Genomic DNA, 27,631 nt, shown 5'->3' on the forward strand with positions numbered 1-27,631 from the left:
GTGGTGGTCGAGTGGATATGACGCCCGACTTTCAATCCGGAGGTCGCGGGTTCAAATCCTGGCTCGTACCAATGACTTTTTCAGAACTTATGTACGAAATATCATTTGATATTTACCACTAGCTTTTCGGTGAAGGAAAAACATCGTGAGGAAACCTGCATACATCTGCGAAGAAATTCAAAGGTGTATGTGAAGTCCCCAATCCGCATTGGGCTAGCGTGGGGACTATAGCCCAAACCCTCTCGTGCTTGAGAGGAGGCCTGTGCCCAGCAGTGGGACGTATATAGGCTAAATTATTATTACATTACGAAAACCTAAAAATAGGGACTTGGAAATTGATTATAATTAACTTACCCCCTTTAATACCTCTTTAAATATAGATCGTAGCGAAAAAGTGTACAGAACCTTTTTTGTGGACAATTTTATGTTTAGTATTTATGTAGAATATTGTTTTGCAAAGGGCCACCGTTTACGAGTTATTAACGAAAAACTAATAAAAAGTGACCTGTGAACTGATTGTAATTAACTTTCTTCCTTTAATATCGCTTTAAATATTGATCCCAGAGAAGTGTTCCAGATGTTTTTTGGAGAAAATTTTATGTAGATAATTTATTCTTAAAAACCTATTTTGCTATGCTATGGGACACCGTTTACGAGTTATTTACAAAAAACTAAAAGGGACTTTAAAATTGATTATAATTAATAAGTTACCTGGACCCGGGTATGTCCTTAAACTGCGTCCAGGACCCGGGTATGTCCTTAAAAACCACGTCCAAGACCACCGGTGGACGGGCAGCAGCGTCCCTCAAATTCGGTGTACTCGACTGCGATCGCCAACCCGCCTGCCAAGTGTGGCGATTATGGCATTCACCCCCCAAAAAAGGGGGAGGCCTATGTTCAGCAGTGGACGTCTTATGGCTGAGATGATGATGATGATGATGAATAACTTACCCGCTGCTTTGTCTTTTTAAATATTGATGCTAGCGAAAAGTGTTCTACATGTTTCTTGTAGAAAATTTTATGTCTATTATTTACGTATTCGATTTTTTTTTGGTATGTGTCATACTTTTCAAATTATTAACGAAAAAATAAAAGCAAGTAACCTTAGAAAATATTATAATTAACTTTCCATCTTTATTATCTTTTTAAATATTGATCCATGCGAAAAGTGTACTGAATCTTTTTTATTCAAAGTTTTGTGTAGATTATTAACGTTTAACAACATTTTTTGATATTGGCCACCGTTTACGAGTTATTTACGAAAAACTAAAAAACGGGACCTTAGAAGTGATTATAATTAAATTTCCCGCGTTAAAATCTCTTTGAATATTGATCCTAGCGCCAAATTGTACTGAATCTTTCTTGTAGGCAATTTTATGCAGAATACTTATGTAATAGAAAATTTTTTGCTACGCGCCACCGTTTAAGAGTTATTTACGAAAAACGAAAAAAAGGGACCTTTTATGTCAAATATCTCACTTCCGGTCAAGATTTCAATCGAACAACCGACAAATTCGGATTCAGGGAGTCTAATTAGGTTAAAAAACCCGGGTTGTCTATTGTTTGTCCGAAAATTATATGAAATAATACTCATATGCCCGAATTTTATTTGCCCGAATTTCATTTGCCCGAATTGTTTGTTTACCATAAAAATGATGTGACATACTCTTTGTTTACCCGATTATTAGATTCCACCAAAAACCCGGTTGCCAAAAAGTTATATGCTCTGCCAGTCGAAATCGATTTTATGAAAAATATGACCAGTCTAGTTATACAAGCAATTAGGGCACGCATTGCAAGAAATCCCGCTAGGAAACAAAAAGTTATGGCCCTACAGATGGGTTTGAGCAGAAACACGGTGAAAAGAGTGCTTAATTAAGACCTGAGACTTCGTGCTTATAAACGAAAAACTGGCCATCTTCTTAATGCTCGGCTTAAAGCTTTAAGACTTAAAAGATCAAAAGCTTTATTGATGAATTACGCTAAAAACAAGCACCGTTGTATTGGCCTGATGACAGTAACAAAGAATCATGGAAATAATGGTTTCAAAGAAACGTATATATTGGTATACACCCACTTGCCAGAATTTCATTTGCCATAATTTCACTTGCCATAATAATCAACAGCCATTATATTGTTTCCCATAATTACATATGCAATACTTATTGTTTACTATATTAGTCACGTGCCAGAAATTTTGTTTCCCATAAAATCAATTTCAATAATATCGTTTGTCATCATCATTGTAAGCCATAATGATCACTAGCCATAACATAATTTTTTTACAGAAACCAAATGCTACTAGAAAAATGGGTTAGGTTGGGTTTGATCTGCGACCCTTACAGAAAAGTAATGCTACTGGAAAAGTGGGTTAGGTTAGGTTTGAACTGCGACCCATACAGAAAAGAAATGCTACTGGAAAAGTGGGTTAGGTTAGGTTTGAACTGCGACCCATACAGAAAATAAATGCGACTAGAAAAGTAGGTTAGGTTAGGTTTGAACTGCGACCCTTACAGAAAAGAAATGCTATCAGAAAAGTGGGTTAGGTTACCCTTACAGAAACCAAATGCTACTAGAAAAATGGGTTAGGTTAGATTTGAACTGCGACCCTTACAGAAAAGAAATACTACTGGAAAAGTGGGTTCTGTGAGGTTAAATATTCTATTAAATAGTATTATTACAATTAATAATATGGACAACACGTATGGCACTCGTACGTTCTGGAATCTAATAATCGGGTAAGGGTCGATCAACTATTTCTTGTTGTTATTCTGTCCCATCAGCCAGGAGACAATAGTAGCATAGTTTCTTAGAAGAGCTGCTGTACCATATTCTACAAACATGCTTAGTAGATGTCCCATTATGGAAAGGCCTTATAACTACCAAAAAATTCAAGTTTGGTTCATTTAAATACGAGATAACTAGTATTTTAAGAGTGACCCAGGAGACCGTAACCATGGCAACTAGCGACAGTAAAAAGTTGATTCACCCGTAAACAAAGAGTATGTCACATCATTTTTATGGTAAACAAACAATTCGGGCAAATGAAATTCGGGCAAATAAAATTCGGGCATATGAGTATTATTTCATATAATTTTCGGACAAACAATAGACAACCGTATATATTAATATGATTCTAAAATATGGCCCAATCTCAGTATAAACTGAAGGATTATTAATATATTCAATAAAATAAAAGTGCGAAATTCTCCACTCGGCCATTTTGACTGAAACACCAATCAGAGGCGACGTAAGAGTTGACGTCATCAATTCATGACATATCCATTACGTACTCGCCAAAGAGTTTGGAGGTTCAAAAAAATATTGTTTCGCCACTAAACATTTATTACGTCCAAAAAATATTATTACACGATATAAAGTAAATATTTATTTGATATTAACTTTTAGACGACCGGTCTGGCCTAGTGGGTAGTGACCCTGCCTGCGAAGCCGATGGTCCTGGGTTCGAATCCCAGTAAGGGCATTTATTTGTATGACGATACAGATATTTGTTCCTGAGTCATGGGTGTTGTTTGTATATATCGTTGTCTGAGTACCCATAACACAAGCCTTCTTGAGCTTACTGTGGGACTTAGTCAATCTGTGTAAGAATGTCCTATAATATTTATTTATTTATTTATTTATTATATAAATAAAATGCTAAGTAATACGATATTTCCCCAAAAAACTTTTTTAATTATTTGGCTGAACGGAACTATCATTGCCATGTTGGTTGTCGTAACTAGTAAAAATTAAAAATTAAAAAGTAAATCCGGCGCTCGGTGATTTTCACTCAAAATTTACATGTATCTAAATAATTCATCTTAAATTGCAACCGTGTGAGAGTCTTTGTATAAAATGACTTATTGTGAACAATTTTTGTAATGTATTTATCATCCCTAATCGTAATGTATGGTGCTGAATTAACAATATCATTCGGATTCAAGGGAAATTCGTAACTGTAAGTATGTAAGCAATGTCTACCACCATAATTTATGACGTCACAAATGGCGTGCGAGGCGTTTTCGCGCGAGGTTTAAACTGGCTATAATAAAATGCAATTATTTATGTTAAATCTTATGAGTATAGGTGAAATATTGTGTTTTTCGGAACCAATACAAGTGTACCGACAATATTAAAAGGGATTTCAAAATTTGTCATCAGGCCAATACTGTTATCGGACGAGAAAATTTTTGACATAGCAGAAAACTGTAATAAACAAAATGATAGTGTACGCTCGCAATAGCAGATAAGCGTCTAATAGCATTCCCCGTATTCAAAGAGGTCATCATCCTTCATCTGTGATGGTTTGGCTGGGAGTTTCTTATGCGGGCGCGGGCGTCACTAGTATGCATTTTTGTGAGAAAGGAGTAAAAGCTAGTGCCAAAGTATACCAAGATACGGTGTTAACTAATATTGTGAAACCAATATCCCAAACAATGTTTCTAAACCAGCATTGTGGTTTCCAGCAGGACTCTGCTCCAGCCCATAAGGCAAAGTCTACACAAGCCTGGCTCGCCTCCAATAAAATCGACTTTATACGGCATGAAGATTGGCCCTCCTCTAGCCCAGATCTTAATCCATTCGACTATAAATTATGGCAGTATTTAGAGGAAAAGGTGTGCTCAAAGCCTCATGCAAATCTAGACTCGTTGAAAAAATCCCTTGCTACGGCAGTGGCCAATATCGACATGAAAGTGGTGCGTGAATCCATTGACGACTGGCCACGAAGACTTCAAGCCTGTGTAGATAATTATGGCGGTCATTTCGAATAAATGTTATACATTTAGATTCTCTAGTTTGTAAGCTTTCAAACGCTGTACAAATTATACGGAATAAACCGAAACTTTTGTTTTTATTTGATACTATGTTTATGACAGAACTTATTGAGCCGACTAGGTATAGTATTATCATATATATAAAATTGAAAAACCAGAACGGGATAAAAAACGAGCGAAGAAGAGAGATGGCGCCTTACAAATTTCTAAAAAAGTTTTTGACACGTATCTCGAATACAACGCACGTATGATAAGAAATCTATTATCTACATATGAGAATAAAACTAGAGCATAAAAACTATCGCTTTCGATGCGTATTTAATTTACAATAATTAAAAGAAATTTTCATAACAATCTTGATTTTACGATGATCGCCCATTTTCGGCAACTCTCGGTTGTTTTCGTTTGGCGGTGCTACAGACTGGACCAAATTATCCGTAAGTTAAAGTAACCTAAATTATGTTTGTCATGTTGGTATACAGTTATATCGAAGTTTATTTACACGAAGTAAAATTAAAAGAGTTGTCAACCTCAACCTTATGAACATTCGTCTATGCCCATACGAGAAACTTATGCCATTTATGACTTTATCTATATTAGCAGCCACGGCTTCTTCAGCACTCGAAAAAAACTTCCCTTTTATTTTTTTTCACCACCGGGAACAAAAAGAAATCGCAGAGAGCTAATGATTCGGTCAAATTGTGTTTTTTGAAAAACTAATTATAGCCAGCCTTTTATGATTGTAGTATGATACCTTTGGGTATGGTGCTTTACGCACGCTAGCGTCCCCTTCCCTCCCCCTGCCGTAACCCCCCATTTTTGCATGAAATATGTCCCGATTCACAGTTTTTTTCATTTTTTGGGGAAAGTATACAATATAGGAAAAAAGTGTCAATGAAAGAAATAATCCCTATTAAATTCTTAATAAAAAAGGTTATATTAATTTTTTAGATATGACGCACCATATTCATGTTATGGCTAGATGAACTTCGACAAAATTTAACCGTTAAAAAACTTGTTGAAGTTCAATATAACATAGTAGGTGATAGTACTGGAAGAAATCCTACACGGAGAATAACCCTGCAAGCTTATTCTCCGTATAAGATTTCTTTCAGTACTATCACCTGCTATGTTATATTGAACTTCAACAAGTTAATCTATACATATAATAAAGCTGTAGAGGGTCGAAAGTCTGTACTTGGAAGATATTTGAATAAAAGTTGGCTAGGGATACTTAAAATCGATAACAGAACACGTTCCAACAGTTTTTAGAATTTTTGTCTGTTTGTCTGTTTATCTGTTTATCTGTTTGAAAACGGCTGAACGGATTTTGATGCAAACTTTACTAATCTGTCAAGACAATCTCCGGCCAGGTTATAGGCTATAAAAATTCAACCCTTAAAAGGGGGGGTAGCCACAAAACTCGCTTGATTTAAGTTTGCCCCTGAATCTTATGGCGCTACTTAGGAAGGAGGGGCAAACTTTTTTCAAATGTGCTACCACTATTGAGTACCCTGGTAAACTAACAGATGGCGCTGAATTTAATACGTAGTGACATGAATAGCCACCGAGGAAGGTTTTTGCCATATTAACTATAAGTTTAGATGAGGGGGTACGGAATCAACAAATTTAATTGAATTACTTTGCCTTACGGCAAAGTTGATCTTCTGCCTTAATTACACTTGGGCGTGGATCCAAATCCAAGCTTTCCTCTTTCGCAGCTGGGCCTACTGCCTTGCTCACACTTCGCCAATTCAATTCACTTGGTCAATTCCAAGCTCTGCTTTCTTGCATCTTTTATGCATGAAAACAACCTCGCTGAGGCGTTTTTTTTATCGAAAAATTTTCGCGCTCGCTACGCTCGCGTTTTTAATAACTTTCTAAGGTATGATAAAGGTGCCATTCGGGTGGCGACTGCAGCAGCATTACTCTGTTGCAACGTTACTGCTGCGGTACTGTCAATTTTCGTCATAAAATGATGTGACTGATTTCCATACTAAAAGTGAAAATGTGCAACTGTCTATCATATTGCATTTTTATATCGAAAAATTTTCGGGCTCGCATTGCTCGCGTTTTCAATCACTTTCTAAGGTATGTTAAAGGTGACATTCGGGTGGCGACTGCAGCAACATTACTCTGTTACAACGTTACTGCTGCAGCACTGTCAATTTTCGTGATAAAATGATGTGACTGATTTCCATACTAAAAGTAAAAATGTACAACTGTCTATCAAATTGCGTTTTTATATCGAAAAATTTTCCCGCTCGCTTCGCTCGCGTTTTCAATTACATTCTCACCTAAGATATGATAAAGGTGACATTCGGGTGGCGAATGCAGCAGCATTAGGTACTCTGTTGGAACATTACTGCTGCGGCACTGACAATTTTCCTGATAAAATGATGTGACTGATTTCTATTCTCAGCTGTAATGTTGCAATGAACTTCACTCAATTTACCAAAAAAAAATAATGTAATCTTGATGACCTTAGGGAGAGGAGGCACCAGGGTCTAGAAATGCTTAGGGCATCAAAATATCTTAATCCGGCACTGCTTCGGACTTAACCCGACGTACGTGGCGCGCTGTACGCGTTCCAAAGCCGGGCGCCTACGGCACCCTCATACTAAAAGTGTCGGGCGTAGACCGACGTACGTGACACGCTGTACGCATTCCAAAGCCGGGCGCCTCCGGCGCCCTCATACTAAGAGCGTCGGGCGTAACGTACGCGTTTCAAAGCTGGGCGTCTTCGGCGCCCTCATACCAAAAGAGTCGGGCGTAGACCGACGTACGTGACACGCTGTACGCTTGCCAAAGTTGGGCGCCGAAGGCATCCTCATACTCAAAGCGTCGGGCTACGCGTCATCAAAATATCTTAATCCGGCACTGCTTCGGACTTAACCCGACGTACGTGTCGCGCTGTACGCGTTCCAAAGCCGGGCGCCTTCGGATCCCTCATATTCAGAGCGTCGGGAGTAGCCCGACGTACGTGACACGCTGTACGCATTCCACCTCCGGCGTACGTTACACCTCCGGCGCCCTCATACTAAGAGCGTCGGGCGTAACGTACGCGTTCCAAAGCCGGGCGCCTTCGGCGCCCTCATACTAAAAGTGTCGGGCGTAGACCGACGTACGTGATACGCTGTACGCGTTCCAAAGCCGGGCGCCTCCCTCATACTCAAAGCGTCGGGCGTAACCCGACGTACGTGACACGCTGTACGCTTGCCAAAGTTGGGAGCCGAAGGCACCCTCATACTCAAAGCATCGGGCTAAGCCCGACGCACGTGGCGCGCTAAATGCGTTCCAAAGCCGGGCTCCTACGGCGCCCTCATACTAAAAGAGTCGGGAATTGCCCGACGTATGTGGCGCACTGCACGCGGTCCAAAGCTAGGCGACTTAGACTTTCTCATACTAAAAGAGTCGGGCGTAGTCGGACTACTACAAATCGCGCTCTAAAAAGTATGAAACAATAAGATTATTTTAAGAAATTACCATGCAGGAAATTATAAATGTTATAATTTTTTGAATAAAAAAATAAAAGCGTAATGTATTGTAATTTACAATTTTTTTTTATATTTAGCAGCTTACTGACACAAACCGAATTCCACGCGGGCGGAGCCGCGGGCACAGCTAGTACATGAATAAGTATGGTGAGTCTTACCATAAAGTTGCATATAACCTTTTTTGTTTAGAATTTATTAAGGATTATTTCTTACCTTGACAAGTTGACACTTTATTCCTAATTCTAATACTTTTCTCAAAAATTAATAAAAACCGTCAACCGGGACATATTTCATGCAAAAAGGGGGGGTTGCGGCAGGGGGAGGGAAGGGGACGCTAGGGTGGGTAAAGCACCATACCCAAAGGTATCATACTACATTCATAAAAGGCTGGCTATAATTTGTTTGTCTTCCCCATACATTAGAACACAACTTAACCGAATCATAAGTCAGGACTGTAGGGTGGATGTGGTAAGGTTTCTATCCCAGCTTTCTCAATAAACGCCTTTGTTCTGAGGGACGTATGTGAAGAGGCGTTATCGTGATGCAGCAAGATTCCCCGAAGTCCAGTCTTTGGTCTCCTCTCTCGCACTGCTTTGAAAACTTGCGGCAATGCTACTGTAGTAAATCAATCAGAGTTGACTGACCTATAATTTTCCAGCATTGATGTTGATAAAAGTAAGGAAGGCGTGGACTATGCCAGCCGCTACGTGGAGGCTTATACAGTGTGTTTTCTGTAACAGGAGCAATAAATTAAACGGTAGGCTTTACTCCTCAAACAGACCAACATTTGTTCAGCAACGTTTGAAAATAACTCATGGTTTGATTTTTATTACACTTTAAAGTTTATTCTAAGACGCAATGTATTGCAAATTTTGTTATGTTAAAAGCGTGACAAGTAACGTCAAACACACTGATGTCAGCGTACATTGAAGGCAATATCTATTTTGTATAAAAAAGAGGGAGTCTAAAGGATTCATATTTTTTATAAGTTGCTGAAAAAATGTTGGTCAGTTTGAGGAGTACAGCTTTTAGTTTAATTTATTGCTCCTGTTACAGGAAGCACCCTATAAATAAATATTTTTTTAATTGTTTTAAATACTTTATTACAGAAATTTTATGGTTTTGGTAAATATATTAAGGCATTAATCCTAAAAATACTTGCTTATTTTACAAATTAATACGTAAAATCGAAATAACCGAAAAACCGGAAAGCCGGTTTTGCTAAGTCACAAAAACAGAAAAACCGGTTTTCTAAAATACGCTCGATTTTGTGACCCCTACTTTAAACCCTTGCACCACTCATCGGATCGAATTACTCGCTACACTCGTAGTTAAATTTTGCTTCTTTAAGGCTAATCGAGGCTTAAATGTATAATTATGTATCGCATAAGCCTCGATAAGGCATTTTGTATTAGGCATGTACCTACTTACTGGCATGTAACTTTACTTTTCTCTAATAATGTAGCGTTAGGCCATGATAATAAGAGTCTATAATATTTTTACTTACTCGATTACGGCAGGGACTGCTGTCTACGTATCTACTTATGTGTTGTTTACATGAAACTACTGAACTGATTTTGATAAATGAGGTGTCAATTCATTCGTCTTTGTAGCCCAGGTGACAAGCCACATATTATCCGACTTTCAAAGAAGGAGATTAGGTAATTAAAGAAACAGTTCTATTGCTTGTTTATCAAGCTAATTCAATTTATAACTTAACCCTTTGACCGCCGTTGTCCGGTATAGAAGACAACGATAGAACGATACGCTGGCGCCGTCGTCTTGTATACAAGACACAAATTCAACCACTGAGTTAATGTGAAAATAATAAAAATTGCAATTTCATTTACACTCGTGTTCATATTTAAGGTCTTTGTTTTTTCATTTATTTGCTTTTTAAGCCGCTATATAAATCCCTTCTTTTATAATAAGGCATTTAAAAAAATTGCTCCAATTTTCAACATTTTTCATGTTCCTCGTCGCCGTTGTCTTGTATAAAAGACAGCTAGGGATGGGAATGTTAACTCGATATGGGAATTTTTAAAGTAAATATAAAGTCAGAAATATGATTTTATCTAAGTATTTGAACACTTGTTAATCGCCAATTTTTTTCAACGAATAGTAGGTAACTACTTACTAGAATACGTAGAACGAAAGTCAGATAGGCATAACTATATTTAAAGTTCAGGTAGCTTCTTTAGCTCTATAAAGTAGAGTCAGACAAGTAAATTTGCCATTGTAGATTGTGGACTATTTAATTGCAGAAGAGATAAATAAAAAAAATAATTGATGTTATTTTATAGCTTAGTGGGAAGGGATACACCGCAGCGACCGCTTCGCACAAGTGTGGTACAGGGACATACCTGTTTATCAGACTTTACTTTTATTGTTATAACATTGAAGTTAATGTGTAATTTTTTTGTAACAAGTCGTTGAACGTTTTTTTGATAAGAGTTTACCTATAGATTAATGTAAACCAAACTGAAATTATAATGATAGATTCTAATTCCGGAATAATATCTTCACTCATTAAAAATTCAACCCACGTGTAATTTTCACTAAAACAGTTCCGGTATATTGACTTTATCGACACATGATGCGCAGCTTTAACGTTACGCCAATAAAGTTTACGTACCGACAAGCGCTTACGCCGTTGACCTAGAGACTATTATTACTTGATCCGCGCGGAAACAGTCCTTGTCGGTCTGCATTGCGGGCAGTCCATGGGCGCCGTTGTCTTGTATAAAAGACTTCTCGTACAGCCTAGTGCGGCGATATCACGTCTTGAATCGACATTGTTTAGTGGTTGTTTTTTATGTTAAATCCCTATATTTTAAACATTTTCGGGTGTAAAACATATGTTTAATTTTGGCAATTTGGAATGAAATTAAAACAGGATAAGAACAAAGCTAAATTAAAAAGATTTTTACCATAATATTGTAAATATCGATATCACTATTTGCAATCCCTAAACTTTTTATTAGTTGTTTACTTAAAATTTGCTCTGGCGTGTGAGTGAGCGTCTTTGCGGACTAGGTCCGGCGGCCAAAAGGTTAAGATTCCAGTCGAAAATGTCGTTTACATGTATTTTACGTAATGTTCTTTCAGTCAATACTCGATAATTAGAACCATTCTTTGCATAATATGAGCGCATTAAGGTAGAATTGTTGGCGTGCTTTAGTTTTTTTCTACAACTTCCACAGTTTTTATCGGAAATTTAAAATTTAAGTTGTGATGTAAAGTTGAATAACTGGTTTTTTAATATTATACGCAACATTTTATTGACGGTATTAGTTTAGCTATAGAATCGATTTACATCTACTTTTTCCATAAAAAGTGGTATTTCTTTGTTTCTGGCTCTTAAACCATTTTTTTTTTGCAAACAATGTTTAGGTGAATCATAGTACATTTAATAACCTTTCATTACATGTAACACACGTGTATGTGTGACTTATGGTATAGCTAAAATTTACATTTTGCGAATTTCGGCTGTGATTATTTGTATGACGTCATTCAGTGTTGGCCGTAATGGTTAATTTTAATTAACAATTAATCAATTGCATTACGCACGTTTAATTACATTGATTGTCAATCGAATTGCCTATTTAATGGCATTAAAGTTTCAAATAATTAATTAGAATTACTCTCAATTGCATTAACGTTTAATGGAATTAAATATTTTTTTCATAAACTAATAATTAATGTTAATTTTGCTTGAAACTATTAAATGGGAATACACTCATTATTGGTGTATTTTTATTCGTCCCTGTCATATGTGAGTTGGAGACAAATGGGAAACGGGGACAAATGGGATTTATTCATTTATATGAAGCGCTCATTCCATCTGCTCCAGGCGGGAACAAATGGGAAAATATCGGATAATGATGTGTTCCCATTTGTCCCCACACCAATAAAGTGGGGAAAAATAGGAATAATTTATATGCAAACTGCACATATATTTCCTATATGTTCCCCGTGGGGACAAATGGGAATACACCCATTATTGTTAGTTATAATGGCTGCTCATAAAATAAATAAAATACTGACGTAACAGGCCTCCATAAGCTACGGTAACCGCTTACCATCAGACGGGCGGTGTGGTTGTTTGCCACCAACATGTTAATAAAAAAAAAACTCCACTATATCGCCAGTAAATAATTATTTATTTTGCGAAGCTAATGACAATCGTCACAAGAAATACGACAATTGTCACGAAATTCCGACAGAACTGATTTGCTGTGGAGAATTACCGTAAGTTCTTTGAAATCTTGTGACAATTGTCATCATTATCATCATAAACATCACAAGAGAAATACCTGTTTTTTGCCGATATAATAAAGTTTTTTTAAATAATACAATGATGGTGACAAACAGGAATACGGCCCGCCCGATGGTAAGCGATAACCGTAGCCCATGGATGCCTGTGACGTCAGCAACAATGAGACTTGTCGAATTATCGCACCTGTCACGTTGGTGAAATAGGGCCCTGGTCATATTGCTAATACCATACTAGAAATTTACCCGGATTATCCTGAAAACAACCAATTTGGATTTTTGAAGTGAAAGTTTTTTAGCGGCGCTGAGCACTTTTTGAGGTGGGGAAAAAATGATAAACTCGATTCAGCGTAACGCGTAACGTAACGCTGACGTCATGTGTCACGGACAATGTTATTCACCAAAGAACTTTAGTCATCATCATCATCTCAGCCATAAGACGTCCACTGCTGAACATAGGCCTCCCCCTTGAACCTCCATTCGTACCGGTTGGAAGCGACCCGCATCCAGCGTCTTCCGGCGGCCTTAACAAGGTCGTCCGTCCATCTAGTGGGTGGACGTCCTACGCTGCGCTTGCTAGTCCGTGGTCTCCACTCGAGCACTTTTCGACCCCATCGGTCATCTTCTCTGCGCGCAATGTGGCCTGCCCATTGCCACTTCAGCTTGCTAATCCGGTGGGCTATGTCGGTGACTTTAGTTAGTTCACGGATCTCCTCATTTCTGATTCGATCACGCAGAGAAACTCCGAGCATAGTGTGGGGGATATACCTATTACTTGTTGGCAAAGATTTACAACGCAGTTAAACCAATATTAGAAATTTATTCAGACTTTATTTGAGTACTGTTATTGATCGACTGACAAATCTAAAGGTAAACAAACATTTCATGGAACGGTTGCTATCCAAATACAAAATTTGACTGGGTTCCACTTACTGCCTACTGGCCACAGTACTCTGTGCAACCTTAAAGTAGGCGCAACTGTAAATATCACATTAGCCTAATATTTCAATACATAGCCCTCTCCATAGCTCGTTGAGCGACTTTAAATTTTGAGATTAGGCCGATAGTGAAAGACCACGTTTCGGAGCCGTAAGTCATCACTGATAACACACATTGATTAAAGACTTTCGTCTTGAGGCACTGAGGTATGTCGGACGAAAAGACATTACGTAGTTTCCCGAACGCTGCCCAACCGAGTTGGATTCGGCGGTTGACCTCCTTCTCGAAGTTGGACCTACCAATTGGCTACTTGTCCTAGGTAGATGTACGAGTCAACAACTTCGAGTACCGAGTTCCCAACAGAGACTGGGATGGGCACAACATTGGCATTTGACATAAGTTTCGTCTTGTCCATGTTCATTTTCAAGCCCACCCGTTGTGAAACTCGTTTGACGTCATCGAGCATCATGCTGAGTTCCTCCATCGACTTTGCCATGACTACGATATCGTCGGCAAACCGAAGGTGATTGATGTATTCGCCGTTAATGTTGATGACAAGTCCTTGCCATTCCAGGAGCTTGAAGGCGTCTTCCATTACGGCAGTAAACAGTTTCGGAGAGATAACGTCTCCCTGCCTTACGCCTCTTTGCAATGGAATCGCCTTCGTGCTCTGCTCCTGTACTCGGACCGACATGGTGGCGTTACTATACAAATACTTCAACACTTCGATGTACCGATAGTCAATATGGCATCGCTGAAGAGACTCAAGCACCGCCCATGTTTCCACCGAATCGAAGGCTTTCTCATAGTTCACAAACGCTAAGCATAATGGCAAGTTATACTCTTCGGTCTCCTGTATAACTTGCCGCAGCGTATGGATGTGGTCTATGGTACTATAGCCTTTTCGGAAACCGGCTTGTTCGGGAGGCTGGATGTCATCAAGTCTGTGTTCGAGACGGTTCGTCATGACCCGTGAAAACAGCTTATAGACATGGCTCAGAAGCGTGATGGGTCTGTAGTTCTTCAATAGGTTGTTATCCCTTTTTTTGAAAAACAGCACCACCTCGCCTCTATTCCATGTTTCAGGCGTTTTGCCCTCGGACAAGACGGAATTAAAGAGCTTCTGGAGGACTTTAAGTACCAGTGTTCCACCCGCTCTCAGAAGCTCTGAAGTGATTCCGTCTTTGCCCGGTGCCTTGTTGTTCTTAAGCTGCTTCAGGGCCATCCTAATCTCGTACAGACTGATGTCCGGGATATCTTCGGTATAATGTCGGCACAGCTTGGCTCTTGGATCTCCTACCAAGCTGTCAACGGGCTTTGCGATCGAAGTGTATAACTGTCCATAGAACCTCTCGATCTCGCCTAAAACCGCCGCTTTGCTCGACGCTATGCTGCCATCTTCCCGTTTCAGCTTCGTCAGCTGGCTTTGGCCAATAGACTTGTCCTTTGCGAACACTTTGGAGCCTTGGTTTCGCTCAATAGTCTCTTTAATACGGTTAGGTAGTATTAAAGAGACGCAGATCATGTCGCAAGGACTTAGATATACGTCTATTGAGCTGCCTATATGACTTCGCGTCATCGGGAGACTGCAAAACTTTAGTCATAACGTATCATAATCAGGTCGATTATTTAAAACTGGACTTTTATATTAAGCAATAAAGCTCAATGTTCTAATCTTGTACGGGCTGAAATACGAGGATCTCACAGTTACATTCTAACTTCATATCACTCAATTAAGCTATAATTCAATAAAGCTACATCTTGATGAAAGTGAACTCTAGTACTGGTGAATAAAACTCAAAATATCATGACAAAATATATTTAGATGCGAGGTCTGCAAGGTAACTTTACAATTTCTATTCGAATTTTAAACAATTAACACTACAAATTTAAGCTCACTAACCAGCAATTTCGGAACTAAAATTTTTCAATAAAAAAGAGGATGGGTCAATTATACATAGTGCTGCAGACATTTTGGACTAGTCATTGAGTTTTCACTTCTGTCGGCACTCCCGGAGTGCAACCCGTTGTTTTTTTTTTACTTTACTGCATTTGTACTGGTAAATACCTACGTTTTGATGCATAATTTCCAAATATCTGGTCTAATTTTAATTTTATTGATATCAGTCTATGGCTTCAGACGTCATCTTTTATGTTGTATATCACGCTCCGGTATATCTGATGGCGACTGTACATGGCTTTAACGTCCGACTCGTGATTCGGTTGTAAAACCCAAGTAAGATATATATGAAAAATCTTTGTACCATCAGATTTTGCCAAGTCAGCACTTGTATGAATAGGTAGGTATCTGTTTGGCGTATCCTAAGTTGTATGATATGAGATATTATTGAAAGGCTCACCCTCGTCCTGGTCATCGTCCTCGTCCTCGGAGTCCGTGTCCTCGTCGGCCTCGGCGCGCGCCTCGTACGCGCGCTTGAGCCCGTCGAACAGCACGAGGCACGAGGGCAGGATCTTCGGCAGCACGGCCTCGAGCGGAGGCCGGCAGGGGCCCATTTCTAGGAGGGTGCAGATGCCGAGAACGCATAGCTTTCTATCGTGGAGGCTGTGAAAAACAGTAATATTACAAGGTATTTTTGACGAACTACACAATTCAAAATTGGTCATTCTTCAAATTCAAATTAGTTATCAATTCTTCGGGAACCATTTTTATGTAGCCATGCAGATTCCTTAAAGACAGTTGGATCGATCTGATGATGAAGTCCCACAGAAGCGGCGGGAACTTATCGAGTATAACCCACAGGGCCGCAGTACAGTATAGCTGTGGTATTAGTTTACCCCATGAAGCAATCCGTGTCGTGTATCCACTGCTTGATGAAGTGCTGCGTGATGGACGCGTTGGGGACGGCCTGCTGCAGCTTGTCCAGTATGGTGAACAAGAGCACGGGGTTGCAGTACAGTATCGCTATTAGGACCTGTGGAAGAATAAATGTTTACAGTACATATGGTCCTATTTTCCCGCACTAGTGCGTAAAACAGCACTTTTCGTGCGATGACAAAAGTTTAAAGGGCCATATGTACTGTAAAACGTTGTACGATACACGTGCGAATAGGTAATTCGCAACTCGTGTCGATTTAAAACACTCCCTTCGGTCGTGTTTTAATTTATCGCCACTCGTTTCGAATTTCCTCTTTTCTGCACTTGTATCGTAAAAAACTATTTTAGCTCAGGATAAACACATGAATCAAGTAGTATTATTCCGGGGAAATTCAGGCCATCCAACGCACACTTGTAGCACAAAAACTGTTGTCCATCACCGTCAGAGCGATCTGTAACGTAACAGTACATTGTGCAATGTGGGGGGCAAGTGGAATATTGTACGAGAGCCTATTGTATTCACGACAGCCATAGGCTGGATTCACTCCACTTGAAGACTCGAGGAACAATATTCTTACACACAATGTTTTTCATCACACTTGCGAAGAAAAAACAAAATAATAAGCTGAATCATTCTTAAATACGGTGACAGTTCAAACATTCATCCGCCATGTTGATTTTTTTGGCAGTGTAGGCATCGAAGGCCATTCAGATCGACGTTCAGCCAAAATTGAAAATTGTGTAAACATATTTTAAACGGCTATTAAATTAATCAAATCACATATTTTTAAGCATAAACAATAATATTAAATAATAAACGCCGGTATTTTAAAAGTAAAACTCCTTCATACCTTTGTTCTTAAACAAAGTATTATTATATTAATATACTTATTTTATTAACATAGTATTACTATTAACATAGTATTATTTATAATTATAACCTACATGGCTCGTATGAATTAGTTACATAATAAAAAAAGCTATGACTCCCTAGGGAGTTATAGCTTTTTTTCTCAATCCATAACTCCCGCGGGTACAATACACGGTGTAACATGAGGAAACCGAATTTTAACCACGCATTTCTGAGGTCAAAAGAAGGAAAGATGTGATATGAGCTTAGGTCAATTTCGCCAAAAAAAAAAAATTTTTTTTTTGTGTACATAAAAATAAATGCTATTGGTACTTGTCACTTAAAATTGTTTTTTTCATTTTTTTTTTCGTAAAAGCCACTTTTTGCTAAGTGATACTTGTCACTTTTTGACATCTATCAATAAGGATATTTAGACTATACCGAAAAACGTAATTGAAGACCAATAAAACTACGACAGATACGTCACTGTCAAAACTGTCAATGTCACTTTTGTCACTGTCAAGTAAACATTCCAGGTTTCGCCAACCTTTTTCTAATATCCTTATTTATATTGGCATTGATAAAAAAAGGTTTTTGTCAAAACAATACAACTTTTGTCGCCGACTGCACTTTATTTCCAACAATCAACTAACATTGTTTGATACAATTCTAACGAGCTAAGTATAAATACTATAAGGTTCTTCCATGTTACTTCTTACTGTGGAATTAACCTCTCCTCCTCGTGAGAGTCGTGAGCCATTTAATTATTCTGCGATCTCCTTGATTTTGCTAAAATATGTATGTAAGAAAAAACACATCAGTTTGTTCGTAATTATTTGTAAATTAATGCACCAAATGTTTTGAATACCTGAAGTGATACAAGCACAATACCAAGTTTGCAACCAAAAATCACGGATATTTAAGTTTTTATTAGCTCGTCTTGTATTTATTTAAAAATAAGTAAATAAAACTACTTTTTTAAATCATCATCATCATCATCATTCTAGCCTTCAGTCGCCCACTGCTGAGCATAGGCCTCTCTTCGTGTACGCCACTTATCCCGGTCCTGAGCTAGTCTCATCCAAAAGTGCCCCGCAATTTTCCGAATGTCATCCACCCAACGAGCCAACGGACGCCAGGCGCTTCTTTCATCCGAAAGTGGCCACCAATCCGTCAACCTTTTGGTCCACCTGCCATCACTCTGCCTAGCAACATGTCCCGCCCAACTCAACTTTTTTAAATCGTAGGAGTAAAATTACCAATATATAATTTATTTTAGCGTGTTTATTTATAAAAAAGGAATTTACTATTATACAAATAATTTTTTGCTGTGGCAACATTGTCGTAGTTTTTTTGGTCTTCAATTACGCTTTTCGGTTTACGTCCCATAGCAGCAACATCACCATCAAAAAGGCCTTTTACACTATGTAACAATAAAAACTAGATTATTTTTTTATTAATATTATCTCTGAAAGGATGGATGATTCTCTAAAGGAAGGATTAGGAGGATCTCAAAAAAGTTTATAGGACATTATTGTCTCTAAATATGATCAGGAATACGCTGTTAAAATTATTCGGTTTCCTCATGTTACACCGTGTATAAGGCTTTGTCCTTCAGTACACCTGCATGAAATAAGGTATTTTTTGAGCAAGTTTGATGAAAACATCTTAAGACCTTGTAGGCAGCTATTTAGAAACGTGAGTCCTGAAATGTTCATTGACCTGATGCGGGCCTTTACTTATATCTGATTTTGTAGATGCCCATTTTGTATATATTGAACCCAAAATCCAACTTGTTACCCCCAGTATGAAGTGTACCTGCAGCAGCATGGTCCTGAGCTCCGAGGTGTTCACGGTCCTGGTGAGCCGGTTGAGCACCAGCTCCACGAACGACGGCAGGCAGTTGTCGATCTTGCCGTTGCACTGTAGCACCATCACCTCGAGGAGCTTCGCCGCGTACATTTCGGATTCATCTTCTGAATCAGAGTTTAGCACCTGAGGGGGAGGACGGATTTGTTAAAAAGGACCAGGTGCGCTGGCAACACTCGTCAGCTGTCATGGCGCTGGCCGGCTGTGTTACGAGTGCGCACTAAGTGCTGTGCTGCGAACATGTTTAAAGTCCATCTAAACTAACTCTGCACGGACTTGGAAATGGCAATGGCAAAAACTGATCGATAAAGGGACAAAGATGTGCGCACGTCAAAAACAGTTAATATGTGCCAGCTAAATTATGGCTATACAAATATAAAATTGTCACTGACTGATATTACAAACTATACAAGAACCTAATGCGTTCACAAAATAAATTAAGCCATGTTCAGTCAGCAGCAGAAGTCGCTATACACTCCAGGTGCTCAAAGAGAGGTAAACGTTTAAACCGTTAAAAAGTTGTTGACTGTCATGTTAGTAATTACTTGTGAGCGCTCAACGTGTCACAAATATATTAACAGTCGCTATTCATTAATTTCTACACTTACAACAAGTCATTGATACCTTAGCTGCCAAAAAACCACTGGTATCTAAGCGGTCAACGTGTCAAATATATCTGAACAATATGGAAAAATAGGCGTTAAAAGCATACAAGTATTTATGGTCGAATATTGAATGAAAAATAGCCATGCTAATTACAAGTAAAGCGTTTTGACAATCATCGAGAGCAGTACAGTCTTGTCATCACATACATCTATCTCACGTTTTGCTCTTCAACCATTTGACAGGGGCCTCTCGGTCAACTTACTGCAAACTATTTCTTTTATCAGAATCGTCGAAACGAATGACACATAGCGAAAGCTAACTGAAGCCGAATTTAGAGTCAATTGTCAAGGCACGTTGTGGTCTCAGTAACAGGCGTTTGCTTTTCAAAGCAGAGACCGCGAGTTCAAATCTAGTCGCACGCACCTAGAGATTACAGCTTTTTTGGGTTTCATTTCTATTATTAATTTGTGTCTTCTGGTTTTATGTTAATTTCGCATTAGTTGATATAACTTTTGAAGATATGTGACATGTACTTAGCGTATGTACGACTTTCTAACAGGACGTTGTAGGTTTGAACCCGCAGTGGGCGTTTCTTAGATTACTCCTATGCGGAATGTCATTTGATGTTTACTGCTAGGTTATACTAACAAAAAGTTCAAAGATATATAACTCCGTATACAGAGTAAGTATAGGTCCTCTCTGCTAAGTTGTAAAAACAAAATACGTCATTCCTATGGTCAACAGTTAGCATATTACGTATATGCATGGCAGTGATGTTTTTATAGCATATCATACATCTATAGAAGAGGAGGCACCGTTCTTGCGGATCCCGAGTCCAACCAACAAAATAAAGAGAGGAGTTATAGTTCAACTGTGAACCTAGCACGAACGTAATACGGTTGCCCACGAAACATTCTGTCTGTAAATATATTGCTATGATCGTGAGTTATAGTTGGATATGTTTAGGTACTTAACACCTTTACTGCCCGTGCTCCTCACGTGGGGCCACAGCTAGCCTCTATTACAAAGCCATAAGGTTTACATGTCAGATTGGGACAGTGAACGTGTTACGTTTCAATTCAATTATTTTCTCCTTCGTTCTTTGATCGATTCGGAGCATCGTATTTTAGTTCTATACAGGGTGGCCCATTTAGATCGGTCAGTGTGGGAAAATCTAAAACTATAAGACATACACCGATCTCTTCTTAGGAACCATGTCATCGATTTGAGTAACAAGAAAAACTGCATTCATACATTAAAAAAAATATTATGTAAAATGTATTGATAAAAATGGTGGTCTTTTCGAAAACTTACTAAAATAAATTAAAGGATATGAAAACAATGCAAACATATCAGTTGCAGGTAACGCATAGACTTTTTTATTCATTTCGGACATCATGTTTCATAGTATAGTAATAACATTTACAGCTTAAGACCTCTACTTACACAATAGCCGATATCTAAATAGAAATAGTCTTAGTTTTATTTTTCAAAACGTTCGAGGTTCGATTCCCGAGCCGAGTACACAATTTTTTAAAATGTATTATGAATGCAGTTTTGATGACATGGTTCCTAAGAAGAGATCGGTGTAAGTATATCTTATAGTTTCAGATTTTCCCATACTGACCGATCTAAATGGGCCAACCTGTAGGTATAGTATATTATTTTAGTACAATAAGCGGGCCAAATATTATATTAACATATATATGCTCTACGGTTTGGAAGAACGGCCGCCTATGACAGTTAAAATAAAAAAACCGATAATTCTCGTAGAACCTACTTATTTATTGTCTAAATTTGACACTTGACGATAAAATACTTCTTTAAGAAAGGAGGTGTCAATTCGTAGCTACTACAGTAATTTTTTAAAGTTAAACAGATAAAATGTTGATGCTTAGTTACCATTGAAATAACAACTGCTTAGCAACTGGTGGCACCCTGGTTGCTGATGTAGGTACGTGATTGGCAGTGCGTGTAGGTATTAATGACAGCAGCTTGAATTTGAGTGCTTAGTTACCACTGACTTTGTAACCGTTATTGTCATTGTGATTAAATATAAGGGTGTATGTGTTAAAGAAAAACTCAGAAGGAAAGATATATGTGACGAACTGAAAGCCTACGTGAAAATGACTACTTAGATGTCCTTATTTTTGTGAGAATTGAAGTGTATATGTTTTCTTGGACACCTTGCCCGCTCAGGTATATCTGCTGCTGACTGTTCATAATCTATTTGAAATGCACAGTCGCCATCAGATATATCGGGGCGGCCAAGGTGTTCACAAATATCTGAACATGCCTTTATTGTCAGGGCGTTACAGTGCGTGCTCAGATATTTTTGAGCACCTTTGCCGCTCCGATATGACTGTATGATGGTGAATGTACAACCTACTGAAGTTTTGCTTGCCATTTAATTTTGAATAGACGTCGTAACAAATAGACCGTTTAATACGTTTATTTAATTTATATGTTAACGACCTAATCGACGGACTCAGCAGCACGCATGTCGGATGCTATATTGACAGAGTCTGTTTTAATAATATAAGTTATGCGGATGACATGGTGTTGCTGAGCCCATCGGTCGGAGGATTGAACATACTAATAAACATTTGCGAATCGTTCGCTCTTGACCATAACTTAAAGTATAATGCGCTTAAAAGTATACAGCAAGCATCGTATGTCCCTCCTTTACTTCTTGATGGCCAGGAACTAAATAGAGCGAGTTCATTTAAATACCTTGGGCATTTGGTCAGGGGGGTGTCACTACGCAATTTAGGTACATTTGGCCAACGCGCCGCGCGGGCCGGCGTATGGCAGTGGGCTGCCGCGTGCCGCTCGGCTCGCACGCTAGCCGTGTCACGTGGCGCTCGCGCAAAATAGAACATACACAATGGCTTCGAAATCTATATCTCGATCTAATCCGTATAAAAGATATTGTTCTGTTTACGGATGTCTGAAGAACAAGGAAGCAGAAATAACATTTTATTAAATTCCGGACGATATTGAAAGGTGAATGTAAACTTTACAACATAACATAAATACTAAATAATCAAATTCGATAACTAATTCCTTTTGTTTGCATAAAACTGAAGCACTTTAGACCAAATTAAAATTATTATTGGTTGCCCAGAAACAATATTAGGAACTGACCGACATATTTTCAAAGGAATACGGCTGTGGCATACCTACCTACTTCCGTAAGAATTACTCGTAGACATACTATCTCCGGATAAAAAAAATATGTTTACAGAATCAACGTTTGTAATTCCTACATATTAATCTTAAAAATAATAAATCGTTAGGTACTGGGTATAGGTACAAAAACTTGTCAAGTTTCAACCCTGTGCCGACACTCACAGCTCGGTCATAAAACTGCAGCGCGCAAGGAAGATTCCCTCCTCCCTACATGCCTCCTGGCTGTCCTCCCTACATGTTAGTTTTAATAAAATTGTAAATTTAATTTAATCTAATGCTATTTATTAATTTTAATTGTATTTTTATTAAATTTTAATTGTATTATAATTATGTGTAAGTTTGTTAATTTTCTTTATCTTAAAAGAAAATCATGTTTTATCTAATAGAAAATTTTAATTTAAATAAATTATTAAATCAATTTAAAATATGGACTGTCAATTGTCTGATATAAATTAATTATATTTTATTTATTTTAATACGAAACATTATTTTTTGGCGTCAAACAATAACGTCTGTCGATCAATATCTAACGAGCCGTTGCTAGTTGTTTGTCTCTATCTGACATTTTTGCAATTGTTTGTTAAAGAGAAACAAAATGTAGGTTTTTTATGAACATATGGAGCAAAGTCTGGACACATCCGTATGCAAGGAAATCAAAATCTCAAGTGCAATAGCAAGAGGCTTCGGACTATGAATATGTAAAATGCAATCGCAAGAGGCTTCGGACTATGAATATGTAAAATTAGGAACCAAATAGGAAGGCAATAGCTTCTAACATGAGAGAATAGATACTATATTAAGTGTTCATTAATTACACTATGTATCGTATACAAAAACAATTACAAAAACAGGCAGTTAAGTCGCGTTAGCATAGATCATCAATAGAGAACTTAGAGAATATAATAAAAAATGCAAATATTTTAACGTGTGCTTGCGAGTTCAGTAAAAATTATCCATGTAGGTGCCATTTCCACATTCCATCCTGCTTTTCATGCCTTTGAGGGATGATTTTTCGGGATAAAGATAAAGTTTAAGGCATTTTAAGGCACACAGGTAGTCTTGGGTCAGCTATACCCAAAAAGCCTATAATGCTCTGCGAGTAGTGTACAACAACGCTTTTAGAGTGCTGGTTGGGCTGCCTAGGTTCTGCAGCGCTTCCGCCATGTTTGCGGAGACTCCAACTTTTGCCTTCGATGCCTTTGCAGCAATCATACGCAAGAAAGCGGCCTCATTACTGCGTACAACCAGGGATACCACAAACAGCATTCTAAGGATGATTGCTGATCACGTTTGTTGTCCCATAATGATCAGTTTAATTAAATTAATAAAATTAAGTCTTATATAACTTTTAAGTATTAATATAGTTTTTAAGCCTTAGAATACACTTAGGTGCAAAACTGTCCCAATAGTAGCATCTTAGTAGAATGTGGAGAAGTGGATGTCGATAGAGGCAGAATTTTTTAATCATGTATGGTTCCCTATTTGGAGCTTCCATAAGAGGAACTAGAAATATTCGAAAAAATAAAAATGTGTTTTTTTCTACTTTTCGATTCTAAATTACAAAATAACCGTAAATTCTAAGTATATCATATGTAAGGCTCCACTTCTCCACATTCTACTAAGATGCTACTATTGGGACAGTTTTGCACCCAAGTGTATGTAATTCACTCAACACAATGGGATCACTGTTATCTTGAAATAAATAAATAAATAATTGAAATTATTATTTGTTTGTATCTCAGTTGTAAAACTCTCGGGTCCGGTTATTTATAAGGGCTTTTATCAGGATATAGAGCCAATACGTAGAGACCGTTTGGAGAGATTTGATGACATGTAGAACAACTAGACGATCGCAACTTTGTCTGCGTGATGAACTAATGATGACGATGATAAAATAAAATATCCTATGTCCGTCCCTGGGCCTCAAACTATCAACATACCAAGTTGCATCATTTAAATGCTGCTCTTAACCGCATCATACTGGAGTCAGATGATGTAGATATATTTGCTGATAGTGCTGGTGTATTTTACAGGAATCTGATAAGGTGCATAGAAAATAATATAATGTAAAAATGCGTCCCGGATCTCATTGTTATAAGTTTAATTGTTGTTGTATAAATATTTTTAGAATTTTAATACTATAATGTAATGTACCACATAAGTGCTTTGGTGTCATACTGTTAATTTATGTGTAAAGTTTAATAAATAAAAATAAAAAAATAAAAATCAGTTAAGTGGTACTCGTATAAGCGTCAAGAGGTAACAGACTGACAGATACTCACAAGAGACAAAATTTATTTACTTTCGCATTTGTAATATGACTAGCTTCTGACTGCGACTTCGTCTGTGCGGAATGATGATGATGATTTATACAAAATATCCTATTCCTATGTCCGTCGCTGGGCCTCAAACTATTAACATACCAAAATTCATCTAAATCGGTTCAGCAGTTTAAGCGCGAATAGGTATAACATACAGAGTTACTTATGCATTTTTAAAAAAGTTTTTGGCAAATATTTCATTTTTGGTACAAGCTTTTATCGCCGACTGTACTTTTTTTTCCACAGGCAACTAATACTCATCGAGACAATTCTAAGAACCCCAAACACAATTAGGTTGCGTTGTTTCATCACAGAGTTCCTATGGCCACCTTCTGTCTCCATCATCAGATCAGCTCGATGGTACCATAATATTGCATTGTCATCCGATTTACACATGCATGCAAAATTTCAGCTCAATCGGAAACCGGGAAGTGGATCTAATTTAACTTGCAAGATTTGATTACACACGTCTGTGTGTAGTATAGTAGTACTCCCTACTTATTACAAGCTTTTATTTAGTTTCACCTGACCATTGTCTGTCTGTCTAGACAGACAATGGTCAGGTGAAACTAAATAAAAGCTTGTACTCCCTACTTATTACAAGCTTTTATTTAGTTTCACCTGACCATTGTCTGTCTGTCTAGACAGACAATGGTCAGGTGAAACTAAATAAAAGCTTGTAATAGTTTCACCTGACCATTGTCTGTCTGTCTAGACAGACAATGGTCAGGTGAAACTAAATAAAAGCTTGTAATAGTTTCACCTGACCATTGTCTGTCTAGACAGACAGACAATGGTCAGGTGAAACTAAATAAAAGCTTGTAATAAGTAGGGAGTACTACTATCTTCTCCCAGCTTTCTCTGCGTGAAAGGATGATGATAATTTGATAATTACTAATAATATTTTTTAAGAAAAAAAAAAACCGACTTCTATGGGGCCCGGTGAAAGATTATGGTAGATGGTACACTATGTAGAAAAGGAGGTAAAACCACCCACTTTTCTAGTAGCATTTCGTTTCTGTAAGGGTCGTAGTTCTTGCCTAACCTAACCCACTTCTCTGATAGCAGTTCGGTTCTGTGAGGATCGCAGTTCGAACCTAATCAAACCCACTTTTCTAGTAGCATTTCGTTTCTGTAAGTCTCGCAGTTCTAATCTAACCTAACCCACTTTTGTTCGGTTCTGAGAGGATCGCCGTTCAAACCTAACCTAACCCACTTAACGGCGCATGCGGTGCGGTGTACGGGGGTTTGAGCGGGAGGGGCTACTAAGATTAGCATCATCATACTTTATACCTACATTTTATGGTAGGTAATCATAGTGGTTTATTTAGTTTAGGTATTATAGTGGTTTTCCAGGTCAAGGCCCAGTTCCGAGTCGGAGCCGGGTATGAGTTCGGTTCTGTCACCTAAGTGTACTATGCGTTGTTGAAGAGTTCTGTTCTGATCATCATCAGCAGTTCCACTTCATCAAATGCGACAGTTTTTAATGTAAATGCTTGATTTACTGATGAAAATACAAAAATATTTATACGCATGCCTTTAAGATTTGAGGAGTTCCCTCGATTCCTCATGGATCCCATCATCAGAACTCGAGCTTGACAAAACTGTGGCTTAAAAACGTAACTTGCTTAAGAAACATAACGAAGAGGACAAATAAGCCTCTAAGGCCCACTTGCACCATTCCACTAACCCGGGGTTAACCGGTTAAACCTGGAGTTGCCATGGTTACCCATACAATTTGACACTAGGTTAACGGTTTAACCGCTTAACCCCGGGTTAGTGGGATGGTGCAAGTACGCCTAAATGGTCCTGACTCAGCATTATGCGAGCCCGGCTGGTCCAGCGCTGGTCTTCCGTCGGGGTCAAGGTCTTGTGCAGCACCAATTTATTTATATTTCTAACGATTTTCAATCTAGACGTTGCGGGTACAAACACCGGCTCGTAGAAATTGGTTTTTAGGAACTTACATATAATAATATGTGTGATATATCAACTGATAAATATTTTATCAGTCGCCTTTCGGTGAAGGAAAGTATCGTGAGGAAACCGGACTTATCCCAATAAGGACTAGTTTCCCGCAATGGTTGGAAGGTCAGATGGCAGTCGCTTTCGTAAAAACTAAAGTGTCATTCTATGGAACTGGCTATGTAAACAAGTCACTAGTAAATTCATCATTATTTGACAATTCAATATGGTGGTTTAATTTACACATTTGTTGGCATTAGTTGGCAGGAGGACCCCAGGCTCGCACAAGCAGTGGCAGAAAGCCGAGACAATGCCCGGAAGATTACAACGCCTGTTATTAAAGTTAGCAGTGCATGCTGGGCGCTTTGCCTTTTAACTTGGTAAGTTGGGTCATGAGTTTGAACTCCGAACCGTACCAGTCAGTTTTTCAGGTACTGAATATCATTTCATATTATTTACCAGTCGCTTTTCAGTAATGGAAAACATCGTGAGGAAAATCGATT

At 38.3% G+C, this 27,631-nt stretch overlaps 1 protein-coding gene across 1 annotated transcript in view; it reads right to left on the minus strand.

Moving 5' to 3' along the window:
- LOC134678974 (importin-7) overlaps positions 1-27,631 on the minus strand; it is a 103,207-nt gene that overhangs the window by 20,248 nt on the left and 55,328 nt on the right. The window contains exons 9-11 of the mRNA XM_063537733.1: positions 18,994-19,170; positions 16,286-16,422; positions 15,850-16,052 (exon numbers count right to left, since the gene is read on the minus strand). Of these exons, the coding sequence (XP_063393803.1) occupies positions 15,850-16,052; positions 16,286-16,422; positions 18,994-19,170 (517 nt within the window). The remainder of the gene's footprint in view (positions 1-15,849; positions 16,053-16,285; positions 16,423-18,993; positions 19,171-27,631) is intronic.

This window comes from Cydia fagiglandana, chromosome Z (genome assembly GCF_963556715.1).
Source record: "Cydia fagiglandana chromosome Z, ilCydFagi1.1, whole genome shotgun sequence".
Taxonomy (NCBI): domain Eukaryota; kingdom Metazoa; phylum Arthropoda; class Insecta; order Lepidoptera; family Tortricidae; genus Cydia; species Cydia fagiglandana.